A 26,713-nucleotide genomic window follows, 5' to 3' on the forward strand; every position below is an offset into this window, starting at 1 on the left:
GAAGGGGGTTAACCCCGAAGGAGGACAAACTTCGGCCCTGGAGGAAGCATCTCCCCTCGTGTCTCCCGACCACGGTCAGGGGACTGACGGCGAGGAATGGTTAACACTGGCGACCACGAAGGGACCCTCTCACGTTGTTAAAGAAGTGGTGAGCACAGAGAAAAACCGACAGGCTAAAGCGGCTAACGATAAAGCCGAGTGACTGTAATTACAAGTGTATTAGCCCGCAGCTAAGCTAACTCGCGATGGCCGCTGCTCGCCATTCTCGTGAAAAGTACGGACTTGAGACCAATTACTCCAACCCGTTCATATCGCTGACCAGTGTCTCCGAGGGTGCCGCGAGCATTAGGGAAGCTAACAGAGACAGAGCTGTGACTAAATGTGAACATATGAACCCATTCCTGTGTGCCGAAAGTTGTGCTAACACACACGCTAATGGAGAGTGTGTATTCGCGCCGCCCGATGGTCCTGCCCGGCCGCAGTTTTCCCGCACGAATCCCTTCGTTGATGCTGAATGCCGCAGCTACGGCCGTGAGAGAAACACAGGCAGCAGCATGAACTATTATCCAGCTCCTACTCCCCAAATGAAAATCCACTATCCAGACTCAAACCCATTTTCCTCCGCTCACATGGACAGTTTTGTACACAGCACACCGGCTCAGTTTAACGCAATGTTAAATACACCCATGCAATGTATGCCTTCCAGTAGCCTTAATGAAGCCATTAGCTATGGGGAAATCACTGCACAGCATAAACCCCGCTCGAAACCAGGCAAGACCCGCTGTGTGCCCCGTCAGCCCCTATCTGACAGTGAAGAGGACGGTGACACTAGAGAGAGAGTCCCCACCCTACGTCCGGGCCAATATGACGGCACCACACCGTGGAAGGAATTTCTGCACAGGTTTGAGAGCTGCGCTGAAGCCAACTATTGGTCAGAAAAAACAATGACAACTCAGCTTAAATTCTGCCTAGTTGGAGCAGCAGGGGCCATTATCCACAGAAATCCCCGCTCATCCAAATGGGATTACCGCCGCCTGGTGGACGAACTGGAAACTGCATATGGCCCTTCTTCTGACCATGCAGCTGCTGTTGCTGTAGAACTGAGGCAGCGAGTGCGTAAACCTGGTGAGGCCCTGCATGTTTTCAGAGATGACATTTATGGGAAAGTGGCTGTTGCATATGGTAATAGAGCAGAGATTGAACAAGACTCTATAGCTGTTGAAGTTTTCACCAATGGGCTGGGTGATGCAGAAATAGTACAGAAGTTGCTAGAGAGGCTCCCAGCCACACTTGCCTGCGCATACGAAATAGCCCACCGACACGAAACCACTAAAAGGGCTGCATCTTATGTAACCAGTGCCATGCAGCAAGGAGCCCGTAACGCAGCTGAACGCCGGCCCCGAGCTGCCGTCGTCAGAGAAAAAGACAGAGATGAGACTGTTGCTGAGCATGCACCTGCAGCTAGCCCCTCACCGAATCGTTTTGTCCCACACACACCTTCGACAACACCGAACAATCACAGAAATTTTAAAAGGAGTGGGGTTCGCTGCCATAACTGTCAAGGTTGGGGCCATGTCCAAAAGCAGTGCCCTTCCCCTCACAAAACCACCAAGGCCTTAACATTGAACAGTAGCCCTTGGGACAGCCCAAAACCCACTGTGCTCCACCTTAAGTGCCAAAGCCAAGAAATGAGTATCCCCATGCGCCTCTACGAAGTGGAGGTATGTGCTGTTTTGGACAGTGGAGCCCGGAGGAGCGTGCTGCCGCTGCCCTACTACAACTCCATCCACCCAGACGTGAGACCACCACTACAGCCCTCAGTTGTTGAGACCTTGCTTGGTGTGGGACCTGGGGACGTGCCGGTGCTAGGTGAAGCCCAGATACCTGTCAATATCAACAATCGACAGGTGGATGTTGATTTCTTGGTGGCAGATATAGCAGGAAATGAGGTGCTGCTTGGGCATCCCTTCCTCACTCAAGCTGAAGCACGTCTTGATTTTGGCAAACGCCGCATCATCCTTTTCGGTGAAGAGGTGCTCTACTACCAAACCGAAGCCAGTACAAAGTCACACGCAGTGAGAATAGCTAGAACTGTGGTGGTGGAACCGGGGCAAGAGTATATGGTGAAAGGCAACGTGCATCCTGGTGCAGCAGCTCGAGGTGACATGATGCTTAGTCCCACCAAAGGTTTTGTTGAGAAGCACAAAGTACTTATCGCCAGAGTCCTAGTCAACGCACAGCCTTCTAAAGCTGTCCCACTTCGCCTTTTTAACCTTGGCAATAAAGCAGTAACAATTAAGGCGGGATCCATTGCCGGGCTCCTCCAGCCAGCTGAGGCCGTGGAACCCTCCATGGTCTCCCCAGCTGCAGACTCTCTGACCAGCCCTCCTGTGGTTCCTCTGCACCTGCAGGAGCTCTATGCCCAGAGCTCCACAGACCTCAATGACTATGAACAGCTCCAACTGAAACGCTTGCTTTGCACTTATGGACATGTGTTTTCTACAGGGCCTGCTGACCTGGGCCGAACCAGCCTTGTGCAGCATGACATCATAACCCGTCCTGGTGCCCCAGTCAAACAAAATCCACGAAGAATGGCAGGGGAAAAGCAGCAAAATGCTGATCAGCAGATCTACGACAGTCTACAGAGCGGTCTCGCCCAACGCAGCTGCAGCAGCTGGGCCTCGCCCATCGTTATGGTGCGTAAAAAAGATGGGACATACCGTCTCTGCATTGACTACAGGGCTCTCAACGACCGCACCATAACAGACGCCTACCCGCTGCCCCGCATCCAGGACACGCTGGACACACTCTCAACTGCCAGATGGTTCAGCACATTAGACCTCGCATCTGGCTACTGGCAGGTTGAGCTGACGCCTAGAGCACGCAGGGCCGCCGCTTTCTGCACTAGGACAGGCCTCTTTGAGTGGAACGTCATGCCATTTGGACTATGCAATGCCCCGGCAACGTTCCAGCGGCTGATGGACCGCGTCCTGGCTGGCATGCAGTGGGAGACCTGCCTGGTCTACTTGGACGACATCATCGTGCTGGCTAAGGACGTGTCGGGGATGCTGCAACGGCTTGGCCAGGTATTCTATAGACTTCAACAAGCTAACTTGAAACTGAAACCTGCCAAATGCTGCCTCTTTCGCCGCGAAGTTGCTTATCTTGGCCATGTGGTATCCGAGCATGGTGTGGCTACCGACCCCAGCAAAGTTCAAAAGGTTCAGATGTGGCCCACACCTACGTCCATCCAGGAGGTCAGACGCTTCATCGGCCTGGCCTCATATTACCGCCGGTTTGTGAAAGATTTTGCCTCTATAGCCGAACCCCTGCACAACCTGACCAAGAAGAATGCACATTTTCAGTGGCATGCTGAGCACCAAGCAGCTTTCGACAAGCTGAAGTGTCGACTCACCTCTGCCCCTGTTCTTGGCTATCCACTTGACCATGGAGAAATGACACTAGACACTGATGCCAGCGACACTGGCATCGGCGCGGTGCTGTCACAGATGCAACAGGGCGTGGAACGTGTGCTGGCATATGGCAGTCGTAAGCTATCAAGAACTGAACAAAACTACTGCACCACACGACGTGAACTACTAGCCGTCGTGGATTTCACGTCCCACTTTCGCCAGTATCTCCTTGGACGGCCTTTCAAAGTGCGCACAGACCACAGCAGTCTACGGTGGCTAACAAAAATGAAAGAGCCAGAGGGACAATTAGCTCGATGGCTCGAGAAGCTTGCCGAGTACAACTTTGAGATCATCCACCGTCCAGGTCGAGTGCACACCAATGCTGATAGCCTCTCCAGAAGACCCTGTCGCCAGTCTTGTCCATGCAGAGTGCAGGACCCCCCCAAGCATCTCGGGGGGACCAGTCATCAGGCAGTTCAATGCGAGTTGGACTCTGACACCAGCTCCCTGTTGCTGAGTCCGGTGAGGGTGGAGGGACAACCGGCTACTACAGCGGTGTGTCTAGTGGGGGTAAGTCATAACACCACCACACCAGAAACAAAGACTTTAGACCAAACTGCTCTTACAAAGTCAGACATTTTATGTCAAAACACTCCTATCAACACAGACATCTCAGAACAGACAATTCACACTAGAACAGACATATCACACCAGAACATGTCCACTAATACACACACTGTAAAGCTGACTGAGAAAGTATATGTGGCTAAAACCCTTGATACTGCTTCTCTGTTTCATGGTTGGACCATGGGGGAGCTGAGCCAAGCCCAGGACGCTGATGCAGACATTGCACCCATACGCGCCTGGATGGAGGCCAGCAGTGAGCGCCCCCCATGGACTATTGTTTCACCATGCAGCCCAGCAACTAAGACATACTGGGCTCAATGGAAACGGCTCTACTTCAGAGATGGAGTTCTGGTCCGTCGCTTCTACTGCCTTGACGAGACCCAGTTCTATCCCCAAATCGTACTGCCACATAAGCTACAACCAGAAGTGATGGGCCAGATGCACGAAGGGCCAGTGGGTGGACATTTTGGTGTCGAGAGGACTGTGGCCAGACTACGAAACCGATTCTATTGGTATCACATGAGGGAAGACGTCGCTCTTTGGTGCCGTACTTGTACCAGCTGTGCATCCAGGGCCCGACCCCAGAAGACACCGCAAGCTCCGATGGGAACTGTCCGGGTAGGAGCCCCAATGGAGCGCGTTGCGCTGGACATTATGGGACCACTGAATGAGACAGAGCGCAGAAACCGATATGTGCTTGTGATACAAGACTACTTTACAAAGTGGACTGAAGCCTTTCCTATCCCAGATGAACGGGCTGCAACCGTTGCCGAGGTCGTTGCGTCTGAGTGGGTGTGCCGCTACGGGATACCTCAAGCACTACACAGTGATCAGGGACGCAATTTTGAATCTGATGTGTTCCAAGGGGTGTGCAGTTTGTTTGGCATAGATAAGACTCATACAACGCCATTCCGACCCCAGTCAGATGGCCAGGTTGAACGTTTCAATGCCACTCTCCAGAAGATCCTGGCCTCCACAGCAGAGCGTTGTCATTGGGACTGGGACCTGATGATCCCGTACGCTGTTATGGCCTACAGGGCGACCAAACACAGTGCTACAGGTTTCACCCCGAACTTCATGATGTTTGGCCGAGAACTGAGTGAGCCAGTGGACCTTGTCGCAGGTCTACCTCCTGATCCAGGCAACCAACCCTCAGTTCCAGAGTATGTGCAGCAAATGCGTGAGCGGCTGGAGCTGGCCCACCTCATCGCCAGGGAAGCCCTGGGTGAGTCAGTCAAGCGCGCAAAAAGGCAATATGACAAGAACTGTTGCCACACACAGTATAAGACTGGAGATCCTGTGTGGTATCTCATCAAAGGAACACGTCACGTCAAGAACAAGGTCAGAAAGTTCCTCCCATCGTATGAAGGACCATTCTTTGTCCTGGGACAATTGGATGACCTAGTTTATCGGATCCAGAAGAACCCAAGGTCTAAAGTGAAAGTTGTCCACCATGACCAGCTAAAGCATTATCGCTGCCGCGAGCCACTGGACAATACCTGGGTCCTTGATCAGGCTCATCAGTGGTCCCCTACAGAGGTCCCACCACCAGCTTTAGAAGATGACCCAGCAGACCGTGATCTGGGTCTGCACAGTCTGTTCTCTACTGCAACTGGCAATGGCCCCAGCTCCTCTCAGCCTTCTGTCTCAGTTGCAGCTGATCCCGCTCTGGTTGTGGTTGTCCCATCGTCCCCTTCCCATGTAGACCATGAGAATGGTGGGGGTGTGGTGGGTGAGCCAGACCACCCGGGCCAGCAGTTTCAGCGACCAACTCGTCGGCGCAGAGCTCCAGACCGGTATGGAGTGTGGATCACTTAACTTGGTTTACCTACCATGGACAGTTCCAAGTAGGACTGAAGATTCGGTTCAAGTTTAAATCGTTTCAGCCTCCTATACTGTTAGCTACAATGGTTTAAAAGAGTTATATTTTTTTTTTCATTGTTCCAGTGTTTACATTTTTTTTAAAAAAGTATCTGAAGGACCTACGGGGTTATCTACATGCACTTATCCATTTGTATTTGTGCCTTCCTAGATGCTAGGATAAGTTGGTTATTCCCGGTCGCCATGTAATAGTTACAATTGTGTAATTTCTTTTCTACTTAACAGCACTTGAAATGCTTTATTTTGCACATGTATGTACACCTTACTTGAGCCAACCTCTTTGTCACTGAAGTGCACTCGTTGATACTATACCTCACCTTATATGCGGTAATGGCTAACACTTTTATCTCCTGTGGGCTCCAAGTGGTAAAGGGGATTGTGTACCAGTTTTATGCATTACAATGCTGGAGTGGAATTATTGTTTAATTGCCATCCAGAGTGGGGGTAGTGTTGCAGGAATTGCTGTCTTGTGTGTGACTGGGTGCAGTAAGGAGTGTATGTAATGTGTGTGTGAGCATGCGCGTGAAGGAAAACGCGGGGAGCGAAAGAGGAAAAAGAGAGTGAGAGAGTGTGTCATGGGTAGAGGGCGACCGGGAGCAGCGTTCTAACGGGCTACAGGCTATGCAGTGTGTTTCCAAAGTGTGCAGTACTGTTATTAAAGCCTCATCTCTTCAGTACTCTCCGGTGCCTCGGCTGATTTCTGTCTGCCTCACTACTCCACAAAAGTGAAGGGAGTTAACCCCGAAGGAGGACAAACTTCGGCCCTGGAGGAAGCATCTCCCCTCGTGTCTCCCGACCACGGTCAGGGGACTGACGGCGAGGAATGGTTAACAGTTTATTAAAAGAATCAAATTACAGCATTTACATCTATGTTAGACTACTTTTAATTAACTGCTTTAGCCCATTTACCATGAAAATGTAAAAACAAAAAAGCGTCACATAAGGACGCTGTCATAGCCTGTCAACCACGTTGATTAGCTGCGCATATACGCATTATTGGCTGGACTATGGGATAAGGTGGCATCGTTCCCATATGGGAGCAACCAGTCACTTACTGACCAACACTGCAAAACAGAATTGTTAAAGTATTAATTTTAATTTCAATTCAGGTTAGATCTTTTTTTGTGCACAAAGCAGAATTTCTGTGCGCAGAGACTGTGCCAGCAGTGCGCAATTGCGCACGTGCGCAGCTTAGAGGGAACATTGCATAGGCCCACTAAAAGTTACAAAATAAGCTACTATCAAATACATTTACTGTAAACACATCAGAAGGTTCTTTATGTGGCAAAAAGTTAGATCTATACAAAATGTTGCAGGGAAACGGAGAAGGAGCTCGTATAGGTTTGAGTTTTATTCACATCTATTGTGCAGGTACAAATAGCAGAGTGGAAAACTTTATACTTTGTGTTTGCAAACATTAATTTATGAAGATTAATTAACATGAGTGTAGCACAAAGTAAAGGTGAAAGCAGTATTCTGACATGACAGTGCAATCAAAACACATTTTGCCACAACAATCTGTGAATAATTGTAACAACTGTCATTTTAATATTGGACAAACTAGTTGTGCAGCCCTAACCTGAAATCTGCTGTTTGTTCTGAATGAAAAACGTTAGTCTTTGGTAAACATTTTAATCCCATTTATAGATGCAATATGTTATTTCAGTTAAGACTAAATGTTACCACACGTTCCCATCATTAGAGCGCATTTAAAGTGTGGAGAAGTCTGCGAAGGTTCTCAGTCATCCAGGTCATCGTAGTCTAAGGAGCTTGGAAAGAAAAGCGTCTGGACTTCTTTGAGTTACTTGAAGACGTTTCACCTCTCATCCGAGAAGCTTCTTCAGTTCTAAGGGTCAAATGGTGGAGAGTCCAAGCTGTATTGAAGAATTTCTAACTTCATGTAGGCTAAACAGCGGCCTAGAATTAGACTCAAAACCCTGCAGTGCCCAAAATAAAGGGGGCATTAATGTGCCAGATTCTACAGAACACCAGAAATAACTGCTAAGATGGGTCCAACACATCTGAGTTCATGCTGGAGGAACTGTGGGACACACTCTGCCAACCACACTCATATATTGTGGCTCTGCCCTAAACTCTGTGTATTCTGGAGGCAGATATTTGATGCTCTCAAAGACATTTTCCAAGGTAAATATTCCACTAAGTCCTACAGCAGCAGTGTTGGGAAGGATTGCAGAACATATTGACTGCAAAGCCAAAAGTTACCTGCTAAATATATGACTCACTGCAGCCCTAAAATGCATAACTATCAGATGGTTAAAACCAGATATAATCTATGGATCCATGTCTGTCTGATGGAACAAATTACATACTCAGACTACAGAAACAAGTCTTTGAGAAACGGTGGGGACCCATGTTACCTTTCCTATTACAATGAAGAACACCACCTCACTGTAAAAAAAAAAAAAAAAACGTTGCTAAAACTTAAAAACTCAAGGCAACTGACTGCATTTACGTTTTTAGGTTCTGATGGATAACTTATAATTTCAAGTTTAGGTGATAAGTTGCTTTAGCTAATGTTTTTGTGTTGACAAAATTAATAATTGTCCTTTTTCTCAACTCATATTTTATTGTTTTTGCAACGTATTTCCTAAAGTTTACACAAGGTATTAGTTTTAGTTTTGGCAACGTATTTCCTAAAGTTTACACAACATATTTTTTTTGTTTTGCCAATCAATTTCCTAAAGTTTAGAAAAAGTATCTTTCATAGTTTTCATGAGGTGCTCCCTGTTGTACCAATGAATGTTTACACAGTTGATTTTCAAATAACTTTGTGTTCAAACACAACTGCACCACTGACAATGTTGACTTTTGAGATCAGCCATTTTTAACATACTGACAACATTTAGCCACAAATAAAGTCCTTCCAAAAACACAAAAAAAGTCAAATTTTTGTAACAAATGTTACTCATCCAATTTTAAAGGTGGTGTTGTCAGACAGAATATCAAACCTATCTTAATAGATAGTCACTAACAAACAGATTCAAAACATCAGATGGCAGGATGTGAACAACTTCCTGGTTTCCATACAGCTAACAACTTTCAAACAAATTTTTCCACCACTTGTCTTTTAATAGTAATGGTATCAACACTCCAATTTCCTGTGAAGTTCAGTATCGCGCCACATTTGTTATAAAACTAATACAAATGTACCTAAAACCAGATTATAAAAATTGTTTAAAACAGCTCAAGTTAGAATAAAACCTTTCAACATTTTATAATAACATGTTATACATGAAATCTGCAATCAGCCATGCAAGCTACATTAAGTAAAGTTAGAACAGAAGACATTGATTCAGAACTTTCTGCACCTTACCGTTTTCTTAAAGACAGAAATTAACTTTTTTCAGAGCAACTTGCCACGAAACCCAAAAACAGTAAATCAAAACAAATTGCCATTCTGTTTTACACAAGTTGCATTTGAGTTGAACATGTTGTCAAATAGGTTAGACTTTGGTTAAGAGCTTGGTTTTGAAGCTTCTTATCCTCTGGGAACAGGTAGATGTCAACTCCATAAAAATGTGTTGCACAGCTTCAAATGTGTACTTGAGTTCTTTGGGAAACTCCATGTTGAGCCCATAAAGTAGGCCAAACAAGTAGGCAAAGGCAGTGGGAAGGTCTGGCAGATCATCAAGAATAATGTCCTCTTCCAAAACAATGGCAGTGTTGACCACTGTGGACTGCGAGTTGGGTCCCACGTAGTCCTCCAGAACAGTGAGGATGCCCACCGTAACACCTCGGGTTGCCCTCTCAACTGGATCTGTATCCTATGCAAAATAAAAAACAACAGTACATATAAGTCTCTGAAAACCAAAACTGAAGATTGAGTAGATTTGCATACTCACCAGACATGTTAAGAAGAGTTTGGTCTCGTCGTCGCGAACAAATATCGGTAACCCTTCCAAACTGATGGTTCGTCGATGCTGGACTATGTTTGAGACCTAAAACAAGGAAATCAAATAAGACTCAGTCTCATTTATAAACCTACCATTTTGTTTTTAAAACACATTAAGTGTTGTTGCTCAAAATACAGCCTTAAGAAATAAGATGTTGAAATGAGTTATTACAGATAATTGGTCATGTTTTTGTCAGTTTTTTTTATTTATTTATTTTTTTAAGTAATTTTGATGTGCAACAAATGTAGCACACTTATTACAACATTTATAACAAAAAGTGCCATGAGTGGGATGAGAGTTGAACTGTCTGTCATTACCTGCAATCTGCCAAACACAGCGCTGCTTGTTAGCTTATAATCCCATTCAGGACACACTTTTTGAAAACTAACAATTTTTACATCAATTTAGTAAATATTTAATAAAGTATCTTTCGTTACAGTGGGAACTTCAGGTTCCTCATAAACCAGACACAAATACATTTTTATATATTACCTGTTCATCAAACTTCTGCAACAGGGAATCCATGTCATTGCGGAAAGCAGCTTTTCTAATTCGATACAGCTTAATCAGCCGAAGTGAGTAAGTGTCGAGGGCAGTCAAGAAGGTCCCCATGAGATCCTTGGTGGTAATGCGTGAGAATTCCGCACAAATCTACAAAGCAACAAAAAAAATATAGAAGAAAACTTTTAAAGGTACATTATATAAAAATCACATTGTTTTCAAATTTGGTTAAAAGAGCTTAATTTCAAAACATTTAGTTAGTCTCGGTTGATCTATTGGTCAGGCCTTGATTGGATTTTTTTTTTTTTTCTTTTAGTGGTAGTGGTGGTACAAATTATAACTGACGTATTAAAAAAAAAAACAAAACAAGAAAAATCTGATCGGCAGATTTTACAGTAAGTCTATAGAATACCTAATCAAATGTTGATAAGACAAAATAATGGTTTCAATTGTTACAGGATGTATTGCAGAAAAGAAATAAATCAATAAATTGTATTTTAAATTCATTGAAAAAATTCCATTAATTTTATAGTTATGTAGAAATGAAGTAAGAATAACATCCTGTGGTCAAATTTGTATACTTTCATAACACGTAAGTGACTTTCTCAATCCTGTTCTGTGAGTTTCATGGCTGTTGCCCGCTAAGGGTCAGCACCAAAAGATTCTAGATGCCCAGTGAAGACAAGTCATTGTGGCGACCATGGTTCAGGGGGTTGGGAAGCTCATCTGTAACCGGAAGGATGCTGGTTCTATCCCCAGCTCTCTCTGTCCTGGTCGTTGTGTCCTTGGGCAAGACCCTTTACCCCACCGCTTACTGGTGTTGGCCAGAGGGGCCAGTGGCGCGATATGGCAGCGTCACTTCTGTCAGTCTACCCCAGGGCAGCTGTGGCTACAACTGTGGTTTCCCTGCACTGATGTGTGAATGTGAGAGTGAGTGAGTGAGTAGTGGAATTATAAAGCGCTTTGGGTGCCCAGAGAAGAGCGAAATAAAAGCAATCCGTTATTATACACAGCAAGTTGACAAGTAAATAGATTTCACTTCAATAGAGTTCATATTTTTAGAGCCAAGTATTTTTTTATATTTTACCACTAGCATTGTTAGCTCAACGGTAGCCTTCAACCTTTTCTACAAGATATTGGAGTGATACAAACAGATGCTTCTCAAGGGCACAAGAAATGGAGCTCACGTTCATTTACTCACCCAGACAAGTTTCGAGGCATTTGGAGTTGTTCAGAAGGAATTGTAAAGGTCCTATATCATGTAAAATCAACTTTTTGGAGCTTTTAAACACATTTTAATGTTATTTCCTTAGATTAAAATCCCTCCAGAGTGGTTTTTGGCTTAATTCAGGCATTTCTTAGTTGTCTCAGTGAATCCTTTCCCCATAACCGTGGCTCAGCTCTCTCTTGCAAAACGACTGACTCGTAACATTGGGATTAAAATTTCTTTCTAACAACTCCAAATGCCTTGAAATTTTTCTGGGTGAATAAATGAACGTTTTCAATTTTAGAAATAAGACCACACTGGGGAAAAAGGGAAGAAGAAAAAAACGGAAGTTTTCCTTTAAATATTTAAGAGATTATCTTACCTGTTCTTTCAAGAAGAGAGCTGGCCATCTGAGCTGCATTTCCTTGACCAAGGGCTGCATCTCCACAACTTCTTTCCTCCTGAGAGAGAATGTGATGTCCATCTTTTGGGTGATGAGTGCCATGTTCTTATCCCTCTTCTTCACCTTTTGGTTCTGTTGAGATAATTAATGGGTTGGTTTTGAAAAGTGCATCATTTATATTTTTAATTACATCATCATCTGCCTCAATGTTCTGTTAAGCAAGCACCTGTTTGATTCTTTGAAATGAATGAACCTGAGAAAATTTTAAAATGTCACTAATTTCCTCAATAATTCTCTGCAAAGCACTTTTAGAAACATGTAACAATGTTTGCATGCATAGAAAAAGTCTAGCTATTTTATGTTCAAGACATTGGTAATCTACAAACTCATTGTCCTCTTTATCACTTGATGCTACACCTGAACCACTTGGTAATGTCTCTGGCTCCTGAGAGGTATTTAAGGATTTATCAGGGGAGCTACTTTCACTAGGACATGCATTTGCATGAGAAATCAGTCTAATACAGTTTTTTATATCTTTTGAGTTTTTGTGCTTTCTGCTTGTGTGTGACGTAAAGGTTGTTAAATTGTTGGTAGCATAGTCACATTTTTGGAAAGGACAGGATACAGTCTGATTTTTTTTTAAGTGCCTTAAAATATGTGAAATAAATGTATGCTGTGAGCAGTTTTCCTTAAATTCACAAAAATCACAAAAAAATGTTGAGATCTCCTGCCTTTTCTTAGCCCTGTTGTGTGATCTGCTGAGGTGAGACTTCAATGCCCCTCGTGTCCTGAACGAACAGACGCAGTCACTGTAAACACAGGGCAAATGAAATCCTCTTCTATGTCGTAGCTGGTGATGTCTTAAGAGTACTTCTTGGCTTGAACAGACAAAAGAGCAGAACTGGCACTGCATACAAAAGCTATAATGAGAAGAGAGGAGAGGACAGTGTCAACAATTCAAAAGAAACCTGAATTAATCTCAAATTACCAAAGTTACATTACCTGATAATGTGTTTGGGGCGGGGGGCAGGCACTCCTGTTCTGATTCCTCTCCTTACCAACTCCTCATCAGTCCCTCATAAATCAGGACAAGCAGTGGTCTGGAGTTGGCTTTTAATTCTCTAAATAAATAAAAATAGCAATTAGTTTTAAAATAAAATACCAGCTTCCTGACATTACTTAAGAATTTTTTTGGCTCACTAAAGTGAGCTGATTCTGCCTTGTAAAATGCCATGTGAAACACAGTAAAACAAATAATTTACAAAACATACATTACATCAAATGTTTAATTTATTTAATTTATTATTAACAAATTGTATTCTACATGGAATGCACCAACAGTATACTGGGATGTATTATGTAAGCCAAGGATAATTTTGTGTGATTGGTTTTACAACTTAGAATGACAAACATTGGATTGAGAGTATGAGTGGGATAAAACTCCTGAAGCATCTGTTTAAATTATCAGTGCATTTATTAATGGTGCTCCATAAATAAACCAAAACAATGTTGTTTTGTGCATAACAAAAAGCTCACAATTGTGCGATCAAAATGTAAACTAAAAGATGCTGAGCATAATAACAAAGACAGATTTTGCAGCTGCTCTGTTTCCAAGTTCTACTGCGCAACTGACAGCCTGGAGTTTGAAATTCTCTTTGTAACCGTGTCTCTTACAGGTGCCATTTATGGTCCTTACACACATAATATGGTAATATTACGTTGAAGCAGAGTACGTATCACTCTGCGAGGCTCCTCGGTAGCCGTAATGCTCCAACAATCCATCAAGCAGTGCAGCTTCATAGCTTACCAAAGTCGTACCAAAACATTTGACATATTTTTTTAAGCTGTGTACCACATAAAATTGGTTCGAGGTCAGTAAGCACAACCAGAATTCATACATAAGGCAGACTGTCGATTTTTGAGATGAAAGGATTTTAGGCCGTGCGTCAACGCGTTAGCCCGGTTAGCTCACTAACGCCACCCAGCCCCACGCACGGGGTGATCCGCGGTAACTAGTTAACGGAGATTTGCCCCGTTAATGCAGTTATGGCATTAACTTTACGCTGACAGTACTAAAATAGTAATCTTCAAATGTTTTCTTTTTACCGACCAGCTCCTCTTTGATAGCTGCCGTGTCCATCTTGTCGTTGCCTGCAGGTGAAGCGATGGGGGAGGGGGAGTTGTGTTCAGTGAAGGAGAGAGGCGGAGTAACACAGCGTAGAGACAAAAGTGGACGAAAGAGAGGCAAACTTGCGGCTCCACGAGTATAATGATAATGTAGACTATATCGATATAAACTATATTGTCACATCTCATATTTCATTTAGTGGAGCTCGCTGGCCATGAGGACTCCACCACCCCGTTCACACAGAAACTAAAGCACACATTTTATTGGCTAGATGTGATTCGAACAAATTAAACGACATGGCAGCAGGCGCCCCCGAACTTTATTTTATTTTATTTTATTTAAATAGCGGCGGGGGGTTGCTGCCGTTGGTCATGAGTGAGCCAGCCTATTTTGTTTCGTTCGGTGGTATGGCGGCCACAGACTGCACTTCATGAAATACGCATAGGGGGTGTCGCGGAGGCTTGTCAGATATGAGCGCGCCTCTTTAGTAGCGAAGTTTGTCGGATTTTCATTGTTTTGTGACATGGCACGTAGTTTGTGACATGGAATCTTAAATGATATAGTAAACACATACCCATAAGCCACAAGGCTTCTTAGCCAAGAAAGTAATGCTATGCTAAGTTTCGGAAAAATACGAAGAACTTCAGTTGTGATATTTCTAACAGACAAATTGAGACTGTTCAAACATATACTGTCTGATATAATAAAAGAAACATTACTTGCCTTTAGAAACTTGAGATGAACGATCTATCCAGCTCCTAGCCTCACGTTCTCATTAAGGCAGACGGGCAGGTGGCTTTCAGTCCTTGCAAAAGCGCAAAGTAGACCCCGTAGCATCCAAAAATATGAGGTGCGCATGCGTACTCAGGCACAGAAAGGCGCCAACAGCTTCAACTCATGTAAAACTTGAATTCATTCATTTTGCCAGCAATAAATTTCATCTGAGACCAACTTTTGCTCCAAAACGTTAAATGATTAGTTGAAACCCTTAATGTATTTGAGTTTATGGGCCAACTGAACTTTTATTGTTGAATTGTGAAAGAAATGACTGTAAGCTCAACAACTGCAAGTTTGATTTTTTACAGTGATAGTTTTGTGAGCTCTCTCTCTCTCCACACACACACACACACACACACACACACACACACACACACACACACACACACACACACACACACACACAGCATGTTATGGCAGTTTCAGCTGAAACTATGTTTCAAACCATATTCCGGGTTTTTAGTTCACCATTTATGAGGTTTCAAGAAGAAAATAAAAGACAGATCTGAATGTTTGAAAATGTTTTGGAAAGATTCTGTAAAGATGAGATGAAAAATACTCAAAGGATAAATTTAATTGGTTTATTATTTAGATAAGAATAACAAGCAAGTAAATGAAGAAACCAGGTAAAATGAAGTAATAATGAAAGAAGTTAAACAAGTAAATGAAGAAACAAGGTAAAATGAAGTAATAATGAAAGGAGTTAAACAAGTAAATGAAGAAACAAGGTAAAATGAAGTAATAATGAAAGAAGTTAAACAAGTAAATGAAGAAACCAGGTAAAATGAAGTAATAATGAAAGAAGTTAAACAAGTAAATGAAGAAACAAGGTAAAATGAAGTAATAATGAAAGAAGTTAAACAAGTAAATGAAGAAACAAGGTAAAATGAAGTAATAATGAAAGAAGTTAAACAAGTAAATGAAGAAACAAGGTAAAATGAAGTAATAATGAAAGAAGTTGAACAAGTAAATGAAGAAACCAGGTAAAATGAAGTAATAATGAAAAAGTTAAACAAGTAAATGAAGAAACCAGGTAAAATGAAGTAATAATGAAAGAAGTTAAACAAGTAAATGAAGAAACAAGGTAAAATGAAGTAATAATGAAAGGAGTTAAACAAGTAAATGAAGAAACAAGGTAAAATGAAGTAATAATGAAAGAAGTTAAACAAGTAAATGAAGAAACAAGGTAAAATGAAGTAATAATGAAAGAAGTTAAACAAGTAAATGAAGAAACCAGGTAAAATGAAGTAATAATGAAAGAAGTTAAACAAGTAAATGAAGAAACAAGGTAAAATGAAGTAATAATGAAAGAAGTTAAACAAGTAAATGAAGAAACAAGGTAAAATGAAGTAATAATGAAAGAAGTTAAACAAGTAAATGAAGAAACAAGGTAAAATGAAGTAATAATGAAAGAAGTTGAACAAGTAAATGAAGAAACCAGGTAAAATGAAGTAATAATGAAAAAGTTAAACAAGTAAATGAAGAAACCAGGTAAAATGAAGTAATAATGAAAGAAGTTAAACAAGTAAATGAAGAAACAAGGTAAAATGAAGTAATAATGAAAGGAGTTAAACAAGTAAATGAAGAAACAAGGTAAAATGAAGTAATAATGAAAGAAGTTAAACAAGTAAATGAAGAAACAAGGTAAAATGAAGTAATAATGAAAGAAGTTAAACAAGTAAATGAAGAAACAAGGTAAAATGAAGTAATAATGAAAGAAGTTAAACAAGTAAATGAAGAAACAAGGTAAAATGAAGTAATAATGAAAGAAGTTAAACAAGTAAATGAAGAAACAAGGTAAAATGAAGTAATAATGAAAGAAGTTAAACAAGTAAATGAAGAAACAAGGTAAAATGAAGTAATAATGAAAGAAGTTAAACAAGTAAATGAAGAAACAAGGTAAAATGAAGTAATAATGAAAGAAGTTAAACAAGTAAATGAAGAAACAAGGTAAAATGAAGTAATAATGAAAAAGTTAAACAAGTAAATGAAGAAACAAGGCAAAATGAAATAACAATGAAAGAAGTTAAACAAGTAAATGAAGAAAAAAGGCAGAGGAGAGAAAACCCCAACAATCCCCTCTGAGCAAGCACTTGGCGACAGTGGGGAGGAAAAACTGCCTTTAAACGGGCAGAAACCTCCGGCAGAACCAGGCTCAGGAGGGGACAGTCAACTGCCGGGACTGGTTGGGGGGGTTAACAGAGGTGGAGCAAGACGAGGCTACATCAGGTGAGGAAGCAGTAGCGTCTCTCCTCTGGAACAAGTGGAACCATTTTTTTCTTTTTTTTCATGCACTTTTCCACGAGCGCTTTTTTCTCCACGATGAGATTTCTCAGCTCGTCGATGGTTTCTGCAAGTGGTTTTTCTTCAAGTTTCTCACATCTTTGTTCCACCTCTTCCAATGCTGCTTGTTGTTCTTCAAGCTTGTCTTTGAGTTGTTTGGATGTTGCCTCCTGTATCAGCTTGTCCTTGTGCATGTCTGCATTTCTCTGTTGGACCTCTTTGTGCTTGTCTTTTAACTGCTTCTTTCTTTTCTTGATTTCTTGATTTTTGTCTTCATGTATTTTGTCTTCTTGTTGTTTTTGTGACTGCATTTGAGTGTGTTCACTCTTCAAGTTATTGAATTCCACTAAACGCCCCTTAACGAGCTCGGAGTTGTTTCTCGCTATCTGATCGATCCTTTTCTGCATCTGTGAGCACCGTTTCTCCAGTTTGTCCCTTTCTTCTTCCACTTTAGTTGCTTTGTCCTCCAGCTGATTACAAAACTCTTGCAGTTTTAGATTTTTAGACTCAAAGTCCTGGACGATGCGTTTTCCTTCTTTCAGTCTTTTTTGTTGTTGCTCTTTCTGTTGAAGAAGGTCTTTATTTTGGCGCAGTGTTTCATCCAGGCTTTCTTTCAGCATGCGGTATTTTTCCTGCATGCTCTTCAGTTTGTGCTGCATGTCTTGTTGCTTTTTGTCCTGCTCTTCCTTCTGTTGGAGGAATTTATTCTTTTCTTCCACAGCTTCATGGAGCTGTCTTTGGAGGAGCCGATTTTTTCGGTCCATGTGTTGGAGATCCCGTTGTATCTTATCAGTCATCGTTTTCTTGTCTTGGAGCTGGTTGGTCATTTCTTTTAGTTCTGCGCGCTTTTGCCTGTTTTCTTTATTGAGGTGCACAATCTGCTCTCGGGCCTGAGCAAACTTGATTCCCCAGCCCTCATTAATAATGTTTATGTCCGGCTGGCGCTGTTGTCTTTCTTCCAGCTCTTTATTTTGGGCTTCCATTCGTCTACACTTGTCCTCCAGTTGATGTTTTTCTTCTTCAATTTGTTGCATTTTTTTCTGGAGAAGGTAGTTTTCCTTCCTACTCTCCTCTAATGCCCTTTGGAAGGATGAGATGCCATTTGGGGAAATTGGCTGGCCACGCCAGGAAGGAGAGGCGGCGTAATCTTTTTGAATTGGTTGTTTTTTTCTTGGAAACATGTTGGAGTTTCTATACGATGACTTTGAAGAGCTTTCCAAATGTTTCTGTGGTGAACGTTTTGTATGCTGCAAACACAGATGCTGCTGAAACGAACTAAATCTTGCTGTTTCTCACCCCTATTTAAGGAAAAACATCAAAGGACTTATGACGTTCTATGACATCATCACTCCAATGAGATTGTCACAAGACGTTTTGGAATGGGGTGTTTTTTTTTAAACTGTTTTCAAACTTAACTTAAAATTTCAGTGTTTCCTAGTTGTGGACTATTGGTTAGTCCAGCCGATAAAGAAATTAATTGTCACAAACATCCCTAATATTACATAACAGACAACAGAAAACAAGACAGTTTTTTTTCTAATAGAGGTATAATAAAAGTTTTTTTAATTATCCTACTTTTTATAAAAGAGAACATTTATTAAAGAGTATGTATTTAATTAAAAAACTCTGTTCATCTAAAGCAGGGGTCAACAACCTTTAAGACCCAAAGAGCCATAATTGGCCTATCTGGGGTTGAAAGGCTCGATAAATGCATGGTGTTTCGCCGGGTACACCGGCTTCCGCGAGTGTGATGCTTATTTTGAGCGATGAAAAAATAACAAAATATAATTTTATTTGTATAATGCAAAATCACAATAATCTTCCAATTTAGAACTACAAGTAAAAAAAAAATCGAGAAGAAAAACGAAAGAAAAATAGAGTATCGCTATTTACCGTCAACTAACAGAGTTCTGTCATGTTCTCGTGACAAAGTGCCAAACTGGCCTCAGTCGTGTTTTTCTTTCTTTCATCTTCTCTTCTTTTGTTGTTTTGTTTGAAGCATTTGTTTAATTGTTGTTTTTTATTGTGTGGAAAGAATTTTTCTGAAAATATAGATATAGAGAAATGATATTATATATAGTTCTATATAAAATGTGTACAAAGGAGAAAGTATATAAAAGGGTTTTCTCAGTGGGGGATCTATGCATGAATTATTTTTAAAGACGCGGGGAAAAGGACACTGTACCTGTCGATGCACGTTTCCCAAGACTAAACGAGTCATATCGCTCCATGTTTGCTACTTTTGGTTTTTGGTTTTCTCCCGCAGAGTAAGAGCATCGCAGGAGCTCCTGAAGTCAAACGACGCCTCCCAGCACTCATTTATTAAAACGGAGTCGATGCCAAAAGTCTTAAACGTTAGAATCAAAGCAACAGCTGTGAACTCAGTCATGGTGTCATGTGCAGCCTTCATCTTACTGTCACTACTTTTTCATTTTAGGGTACGTGAGGTAAAGCGTCCGTCGATGTAGCTTGACTGTACAAAATTATTTTTCTACGTTATTAACAAAACAGAGCAGAGACTGATGCTGCTCCTGTCTGACCCCCTTGTGTATGGCACGTGTGTGTGTGTGTGTGTGTGTGTGTGTGTAGGAGCGGCAGTCGCTGTGTGAGTGTGATATCACATCTGCATCACTCAAGCGTAGGCGGGCCCGCGTCAGACAACAATAAACAAAAAGCAGAAAAAGGCCAACAGTAAAAACTCAGACTCCAGCACGAGCTCCTTCCTGCTGCTTAACCAATCACCTTCCTCCATATCATCACTGCTCCCTCCCTCCTCCTCTCTCCATCCTACACCACCTTTGTTATTTAACACCGACCCCCCCAATCTGATAATCAGACAAATTCCCAAACACCTGACTTCACCGTGTCGACACCGTTCCTGACTATTTCTGACCTCAGGTCAGCTCTGCTATTATCCTCACATTAAGGGTTCGTTCACCTGCCTGCAGATGATCTGTGAGCTCGTCGGTTGTAAATTAAACTCTAAGCACACTGAGGGTAACCGGGAGGCGTTCAGGGCCTGCAGTGCAGAGCTGCAACATGACAAAAAGGGATGGGGGCTCAGATCTCCTGAACAGGGTAGAAACAACACGGTGGGTTTGTGCTGTTTGTGATTCCTGCTCCGTCACTCTGGTGGAGACGACTGCAGCTCAGCAGCGCTCCCTGCTGATCCTCTGATGAAGATGTCAACAGTATGTAAACTGAGCTGATGTGCTGCTGTTTGAGCCCACGTGGTAGCGTACGTCCAGTATGGGAGAACTTAGTCACCGGTGCTGTCTTTGCTTGTGCTCTAGCTTTAGCCTGTTTGATTGTTTGTTTTCTATTTTATTACTGCCTAAAAGGGGAGGTGGGGGAAACACATGCCTGACTTCTCCTGTCAGAGGTTTTGTAAGCTCACTGGAAGGGAAACGTGCACAATGTAAATCATAAAACAACTGACTGGGGCTGTGCTGCAGGTGGATCAGTGCTGTGGACAGTAGCTGTGGAAAAGAGACTGGACAAAGACTCTCAGCCTTAAATACAGGACAGAGGATGATCCGATCATCTTTCAGCTAACAGTGTCGAGCAGAAGGACGGCCGGCTGATGCGTCCGTACGAACCCTTTTGTACTCACTCCTGTGTATAAGGAGGCGGCGAGGGGTTGTGTAGTTAACCTCAGCACCACACAGCTACAGCAGAGGAGAGAACACAAACGAGTCCTTTCATTCGGCTCTGTTCTTTCTCCTTGTCGGTTTTATAAGCTAACACTAGAGGGCGCCATTGTGGCACATTCAGCGCTCACTCTGAGGTCACTGGACAGAGAAGAAAATACCAAACTGGGAGACGGATGGAGACGAAACATCTGGAAGATCAGAACTGTACATTTTTAAGTGTAAGAAAAAAAACAGACAAAACATTTGTAAATATTAAGTTTCTTGTTTATTTATACATCCGGCCCTGTATGCTTCAGGAAAAACTGAACAGGATGGAGGTGGACCCCTGCCTGGTGGCTTGGATCTCCGACTACCTCACCGACAGACCACAGTACGCCAGGCTGAAGGACATCACGTCTGACACAGTGGTCAGCAGCACAGGAGCACCACAGGGAACTGTGCTGTCCCCTCTTCTCTTCACCCTGTACACCTCTGACTTCTCTACAACTCTGAATTATGCCATATTCAGAAGTTTGCAGATGACACAGCCATCATGGGGTGTATCTGGGATGATCAGGAAGAGGAGTACAGAAGTCTGGTGAGGAACTTTGTCGCATGGAGTCACACAAACCACCTGCAACTCAACACCTCAAAGACTAAGGAACTGGTTGTGGACTTCGGGAGGTCCAGAGAAGGTCCACTGCCGGTTCAGATAGAGGGGGAGGAGGTGGAGGTGGTCAATAAGTACAAGTACCTCGGGCTGTGGGTGGACAATAAACTGGACTGGTCATGCAACACAGAGCACCTGTATAAAAAAGCCCAAAGCCGACTGTACTTCCTCAGGAGGCTGAGGTCTTTTAACATCTGCAGGAAGCTCCTGAGGATGTTTTACCAGTCAGTGGTTGCTGGAGTACTTTTCTATGCTGTGGTGTGCTGGGGGAGCAGCACAGCAAAGAAGGACTCATCCAGGCTGGAGAAACTGATCAGGAAGGCGGGCTCTGTGGTCGGCATGAAGCTGGACACTCTGGTGACAGTGGCAGAGAAAAGGACATTAAAGAAACTGCTGGACATTATGAACAATGCTGGGCATCCTCTGCACACGGCCATTAACAACCAGAAGAGTCTGTTCAGTGACAGGTTGCTTCTCTCAAAGACAAGAACCAACAGACTTAAAAACTCCTTTGTCCCACACGCCATCAGACTGTTTAACTCCTCTCTGGAGGGGAGAGGGAGGGGAAACAGGAGGACAAAGGAGGACAAAGGAGGGGGGAACAACTAAGCTGTAGTGCCTCTTCACCTCACTGTACAATACCTTTGTGCAATACTTTTGTAAATAGTCAATGGTGCAATAGACCTCAATACTTGAAATGTGCAATTCACTTGTATTTTTATTTTTATTCCTATTTATTCTATTTATCCCCTTCGTATATTTTATTTATATTTGTCTCTGTATTTATGTGTGTGTGTGTGTGTGTGTGTGTGTGTGTGTGTGTGTGTGTGTGTGTGTGTGTGTGTGTGTGTGTGTGTGTGTGTACATATATATATATATATATATATATAACATTCTGTAACTGTAACTTCTGTCGGTGCTGTGCTTTTTTGGAAACCGAATTTCCCAGAGGAACCCACCCGAGGGATTAATAAAGTTCTATCTTATCTTATCTTATTTTATGTTTTGTTTGTTTGTTTTTTGGAGTGAATGAATGATATGCTTATTTTGTGATGACAAAAGACAACAGGTGCAGTTTGTAATGAGAAGAAAAAAATGGCCGTTAGCTAGAGGTTTCAAATGAGTTCATCCTTACCACCGATCAGTTTTGTCTTTGTTTTTTCAACATTTATTTTATTTTTGTCATAACGTTGATCGTTATCATGTGACCATCCTGTAGCAGGAAGGTCGCTGTAGCAGAAGTCATCTCCACTGAAGCCCCCTCACAGCAGAGGGCCAGTCATGCTGTTTATTAGGATTTGCTAGTTTTCAGTGAGAAAAAACATTTTCATCAAGTTTTAAATCCTTTCGTTGCTCTTTTCTCTGCGATTGTCATAAAATCGTCGTCCTCTTTTCAAGCCTTAGCTCGCTTTTATTTTGAAAAATGAGTCTTGTGATCAGAGATGAATCTGTGCTGCATGATGTGCGTAACATCAGAGCGATAAAAGCCAGCTTTGCCTTTCAGTGATTCGCAGTAAGGACATAAATGACCTAAACTGAGACTGAAAAAAGTGCAGTCAGTTAAATGTTAGCTCACCTAACATGTAGCAGTGTTTACATGTAGCCATGTTTGACAGACTCCAGGGCTTTGATACCATAAGATGCCTCATATCCTCACAGACTCATGAGATCACACAGGTGGTCTGACCTGCTCCTGTCACACTGTGCTGTCTGTCTGTCTGTCCGTTGTTTTTCTCCTGCAGTGATGTTATGTAGCAGAAAAACAGTTGGATGCTGGAAAAGTGCAGAGCGATGGGTGACGTGTGGAGAACATCACAGTCTGTGTGTGTTCAACAGCTGTTAGAGCCACACTTTGTCCTTTCTGTGGTATAACTGCTGGATTTATTTTATTCCAACACTTAGAAACTGTCAGCAAAGCAAAACATGATGATTGGATGATCCTGTGTCACGTCCACAGTGTCAAACGTGCACAGAGACAGTGACACCCACAGAGAAACCCTCAGCTTGGTGTCCATTGCAAATCTGCACCTGTTGTCTTGTTTCTACTTTCTTTGTTGAACTCAGAAACTCGAGACTTGAGATGAAGAAAAATGTTAAATAATGGAATAAAAAAAAGATGATTATTAAAAAAAGTAAAGTAAAATTATATAAATAAATGAGGTGATGATATTTCTGTTTACTTTAGAAGTTATTATACACTGTATGCTGTGATTCTGATCTGGGAAACATTAAAGACATTCATAGCCAGACTGCTGACTTTGTGTTTTTATTCAGTCGCCTAACAGAAGTGCAGTAAGAAACGATTTAGCCCATCCTGATTTCTTAGCTGTTTGCATATTTGACACACCTACGTGTTTCAGATCGTGAAGCAAATTTTTATGATAGATAAAGATGACCAGAGTCAGTGTAAAATAAAGCTTTTACATGTATTGCTGGGAGGTCGGCAGCTCCCTCCACTGCTTGGCCCTCTGTGAAAAACAACTGGGATCCAGCTTCCCTGTGATGCTGAATTATATAAGCGGAAGAAAATAAATAGATAGAAGGATGGATGATTGTATTTTGTGTACAATCGTTGAAGTGTAAAAAGGGTTGGCCCTCCGTGGTGCCCTAAGCAAAGTTTGATTTTTGGGGCCCTTTAATAGTGCCAATAATACTGATTAATGATCACCTACTATAAATGTATTTCATTTTCTAATGTTGATGTTGTTGTGAAAGATGTCATAAAAACAGATAACAAATTTGCAACTTTCATGAAAAATGTTTTCATTAATATTTTAAAAAACCAGCAAAACACCTCCCCCTGCTGGCCACACAGAGAAACAATAGATAAAACCTGAGAGCTGCACAGTTGCAGCAGTGTGGTTTACGTCATTGTGTTGTCAGCCTGTTTTACACATCGGTGGTTTCTTATTGACGTGTAAAAAGATCTGAAATCGTAGTAAATTCAGCTGCTATTGTGGGCTGGGGATGATTTACACTTAACATTTTAATAACTGGGTACTGAATGTCATAGGCCCAATGTTCCCTCTAATTTTTCACGTGTCTGAGCGAACACACAAACTCCCTGAGCGATCCCTTGGACCACTGAGCGACATCAGACGTGTGCACTGTGGTCACGCCGGCATCGAATCCATCCAAGTTTCATGGTTTATTAAAAGAATCAAATTACAGCATTTACATCTATGTTAGACTACTTTTAATTAACTGCTTTAGCCCATTTACCATGAAAATGTAAAAACAAAAAAGCGTCACATAAGGACGCTGTCATAGCCTGTCAACCATGTTGATTAGCTGCGCATATACGCATTATTGGCTGGACTATGGGATAAGGTGGCATCGTTCCCATATGGGAGCAACCAGTCACTTACTGACCAACACTGCAAAACAGAATTGTTAAAGTATTAATTTTAATTTCAATTCAGGTTAGATCTTTTTTTGTGCACAAAGCAGAATTTCTGTGCGCAGAGACTGTGCCAGCAGTGCGCAATTGCGCACGTGCGCAGCTTAGAGGGAACATTGCATAGGCCCACTAAAAGTTACAAAATAAGCTACTATCAAATACATTTACTGTAAACACATCAGAAGGTTCTTTATGTGGCAAAAAGTTAGATCTATACAAAATGTTGCAGGGAAACAGAGAAGGAGCTCGTATAGGTTTGAGTTTTATTCACATCTATTGTGCAGGTACAAATAGCAGAGTGGAAAACTTTATACTTTGTGTTTGCAAACATTAATTTATGAAGATTAATTAACATGAGTGTAGCACAAAGTAAAGGTGAAAGCAGTATTCTGACATGACAGTGCAATCAAAACACATTTTGCCACAACAATCTGTGAATAATTGTAACAAACAACTGTCATTTTAATATTGGACAAACTAGTTGTGCAGCCCTAACCTGAAATCTGCTGTTTGTTCTGAATGAAAAACGTTAGTCTTTGGTAAACATTTTAATCCCATTTATAGATGCAATATGTTATTTCAGTTAAGACTAAATGTTACCACACGTTCCCATCATTAGAGCGCATTTAAAGTGTGGAGAAGTCTGTGAAGGTTCTCAGTCATCCAGGTCATCGTAGTCTAAGGAGCTTGGAAAGAAAAGCGTCTGGACTTCTTTGAGTTACTTGAAGACGTTTCACCTCTCATCCGAGAAGCTTCTTCAGTTCTAAGGGTCAAATGGTGGAGAGTCCAAGCTGTATTGAAGAATTTCTAACTTCATGTAGGCTAAACAGCGGCCTAGAATTAGACTCAAAACCCTGCAGTGCCCAAAATAAAGGGGGCATTAATGTACCAGATTCTACAGAACACCAGAAATAACTGCTAAGATGGGTCCAACACATCTGAGTTCATGCTGGAGGAACTGTGGGACACACTCTGCCAACCACACTCATATATTGTGGCTCTGCCCTAAACTCTGTGTATTCTGGAGGCAGATATTTGATGCTCTCAAAGACATTTTCCAAGGTAAATATTCCACTAAGTCCTACAGCAGCAGTGTTGGGAAGGATTGCAGAACATATTGACTGCAAAGCCAAAACTTACTTGCTAAATATATGACTCACTGCAGCCCTAAAATGCATAACTATCAGATGGTTAAAACCAGATATAATCTATGGATCCAGTGAGTGTCTGTCTGATGGAACAAATTACATACTCAGACTACAGAAACAAGTCTTTGAGAAACGGTGGGGACCCATGTTACCTTTACTATTACAATGAAGAACACCACCTAATTTTGTGAGCTCTCTCTCTCCACACACACACACACACACACACACACACACACACACACACACACACACACACACACACACACACACACACACACACACACACACACACACACACACAGCATGTTATGGCAGTTTCAGCTGAAACTATGTTTCAAACCATATTCCGGGTTTTTAGTTCACCATTTATGAGGTTTCAAGAAGAAAATAAAAGACAGATCTGAATGTTTGAAAATGTTTTGGAAAGATTCTGTAAAGATGAGATGAAAAATACTCAAAGGATAAATTTAATTGGTTTATTATTTAGATAAGAATAACAAGCAAGTAAAGGAAGAAACAAGGTAAAATGAAGTAATAATGAAAGAAGTTAAACAAGTAAAAGAAGAAACAAGGTAAAATGAAGTAATAATGAAAGAAGTTGAACAAGTAAATGAAGAAACAAGGTAAAATGAAGTAATAATGAAAGAAGTTAAACAAGTAAAAGAAGAAACAAGGTAAAATGAAGTAATAATGAAAGAAGTTAAACAAGTAAATGAAGAAACAAGGTAA

At 41.8% G+C, this 26,713-nt stretch overlaps 3 protein-coding genes and 1 pseudogene across 4 annotated transcripts; 2 read left to right on the forward strand and 2 right to left on the reverse strand.

Annotated features, from left to right (window-relative positions):
• Positions 1–245: 245 nt before the first annotated feature.
• On the forward strand, positions 246–5,858 carry LOC146675262 (uncharacterized). Its single transcript, XM_085401137.1, has one exon. It carries the CDS (start codon positions 246–248, stop codon positions 5,856–5,858), a length of 5,613 nt encoding a protein of 1,870 aa, XP_085257263.1.
• Positions 5,859–8,990: 3,132 nt separating this feature from the next.
• Positions 8,991–14,662, reverse strand: LOC146675263 (uncharacterized). Of its 2 annotated transcripts, none has more exons than XM_085402479.1 (7): positions 14,649–14,662; positions 12,949–13,067; positions 12,678–12,866; positions 11,926–12,078; positions 10,328–10,486; positions 9,785–9,880; positions 8,991–9,706 (listed from the first exon to the last, which is right to left on the reverse strand). In XM_085402479.1, exons 4-7 carry the CDS (start codon positions 12,046–12,048, stop codon positions 9,386–9,388), a joined length of 699 nt encoding a protein of 232 aa, XP_085258605.1. In that variant the 5' UTR covers positions 12,049–12,078; positions 12,678–12,866; positions 12,949–13,067; positions 14,649–14,662; the 3' UTR covers positions 8,991–9,385. The 2 variants fall into 2 exon arrangements, with proteins under 2 accessions (XP_085258605.1, XP_085258604.1); XM_085402478.1 differs by lacking the exon at positions 14,649–14,662 and adding an exon at positions 14,057–14,145.
• A 2,414-nt stretch (positions 14,663–17,076) lies between these two features.
• On the reverse strand, positions 17,077–18,315 carry LOC146675264 (uncharacterized; annotated as a pseudogene).
• A 1,540-nt stretch (positions 18,316–19,855) lies between these two features.
• On the forward strand, positions 19,856–22,215 carry LOC146675265 (uncharacterized). The gene is made up of 2 exons (XM_085402481.1): positions 19,856–21,005; positions 21,084–22,215. The coding sequence occupies exon 2, from the start codon at positions 21,320–21,322 to the stop codon at positions 22,043–22,045; it is 726 nt and encodes a 241-aa protein (XP_085258607.1). The 5' UTR covers positions 19,856–21,005; positions 21,084–21,319; the 3' UTR covers positions 22,046–22,215.
• Positions 22,216–26,713: the final 4,498 nt, after the last annotated feature.

The sequence above is a fragment of the Rhamphochromis longiceps genome, linkage group LG3 (genome assembly GCF_057381845.1).
Source record: "Rhamphochromis longiceps isolate RC_006_pf linkage group LG3, R_longiceps_female_GT1.1, whole genome shotgun sequence".
Classification (NCBI taxonomy): Eukaryota; Metazoa; Chordata; class Actinopteri; order Cichliformes; family Cichlidae; genus Rhamphochromis; species Rhamphochromis longiceps.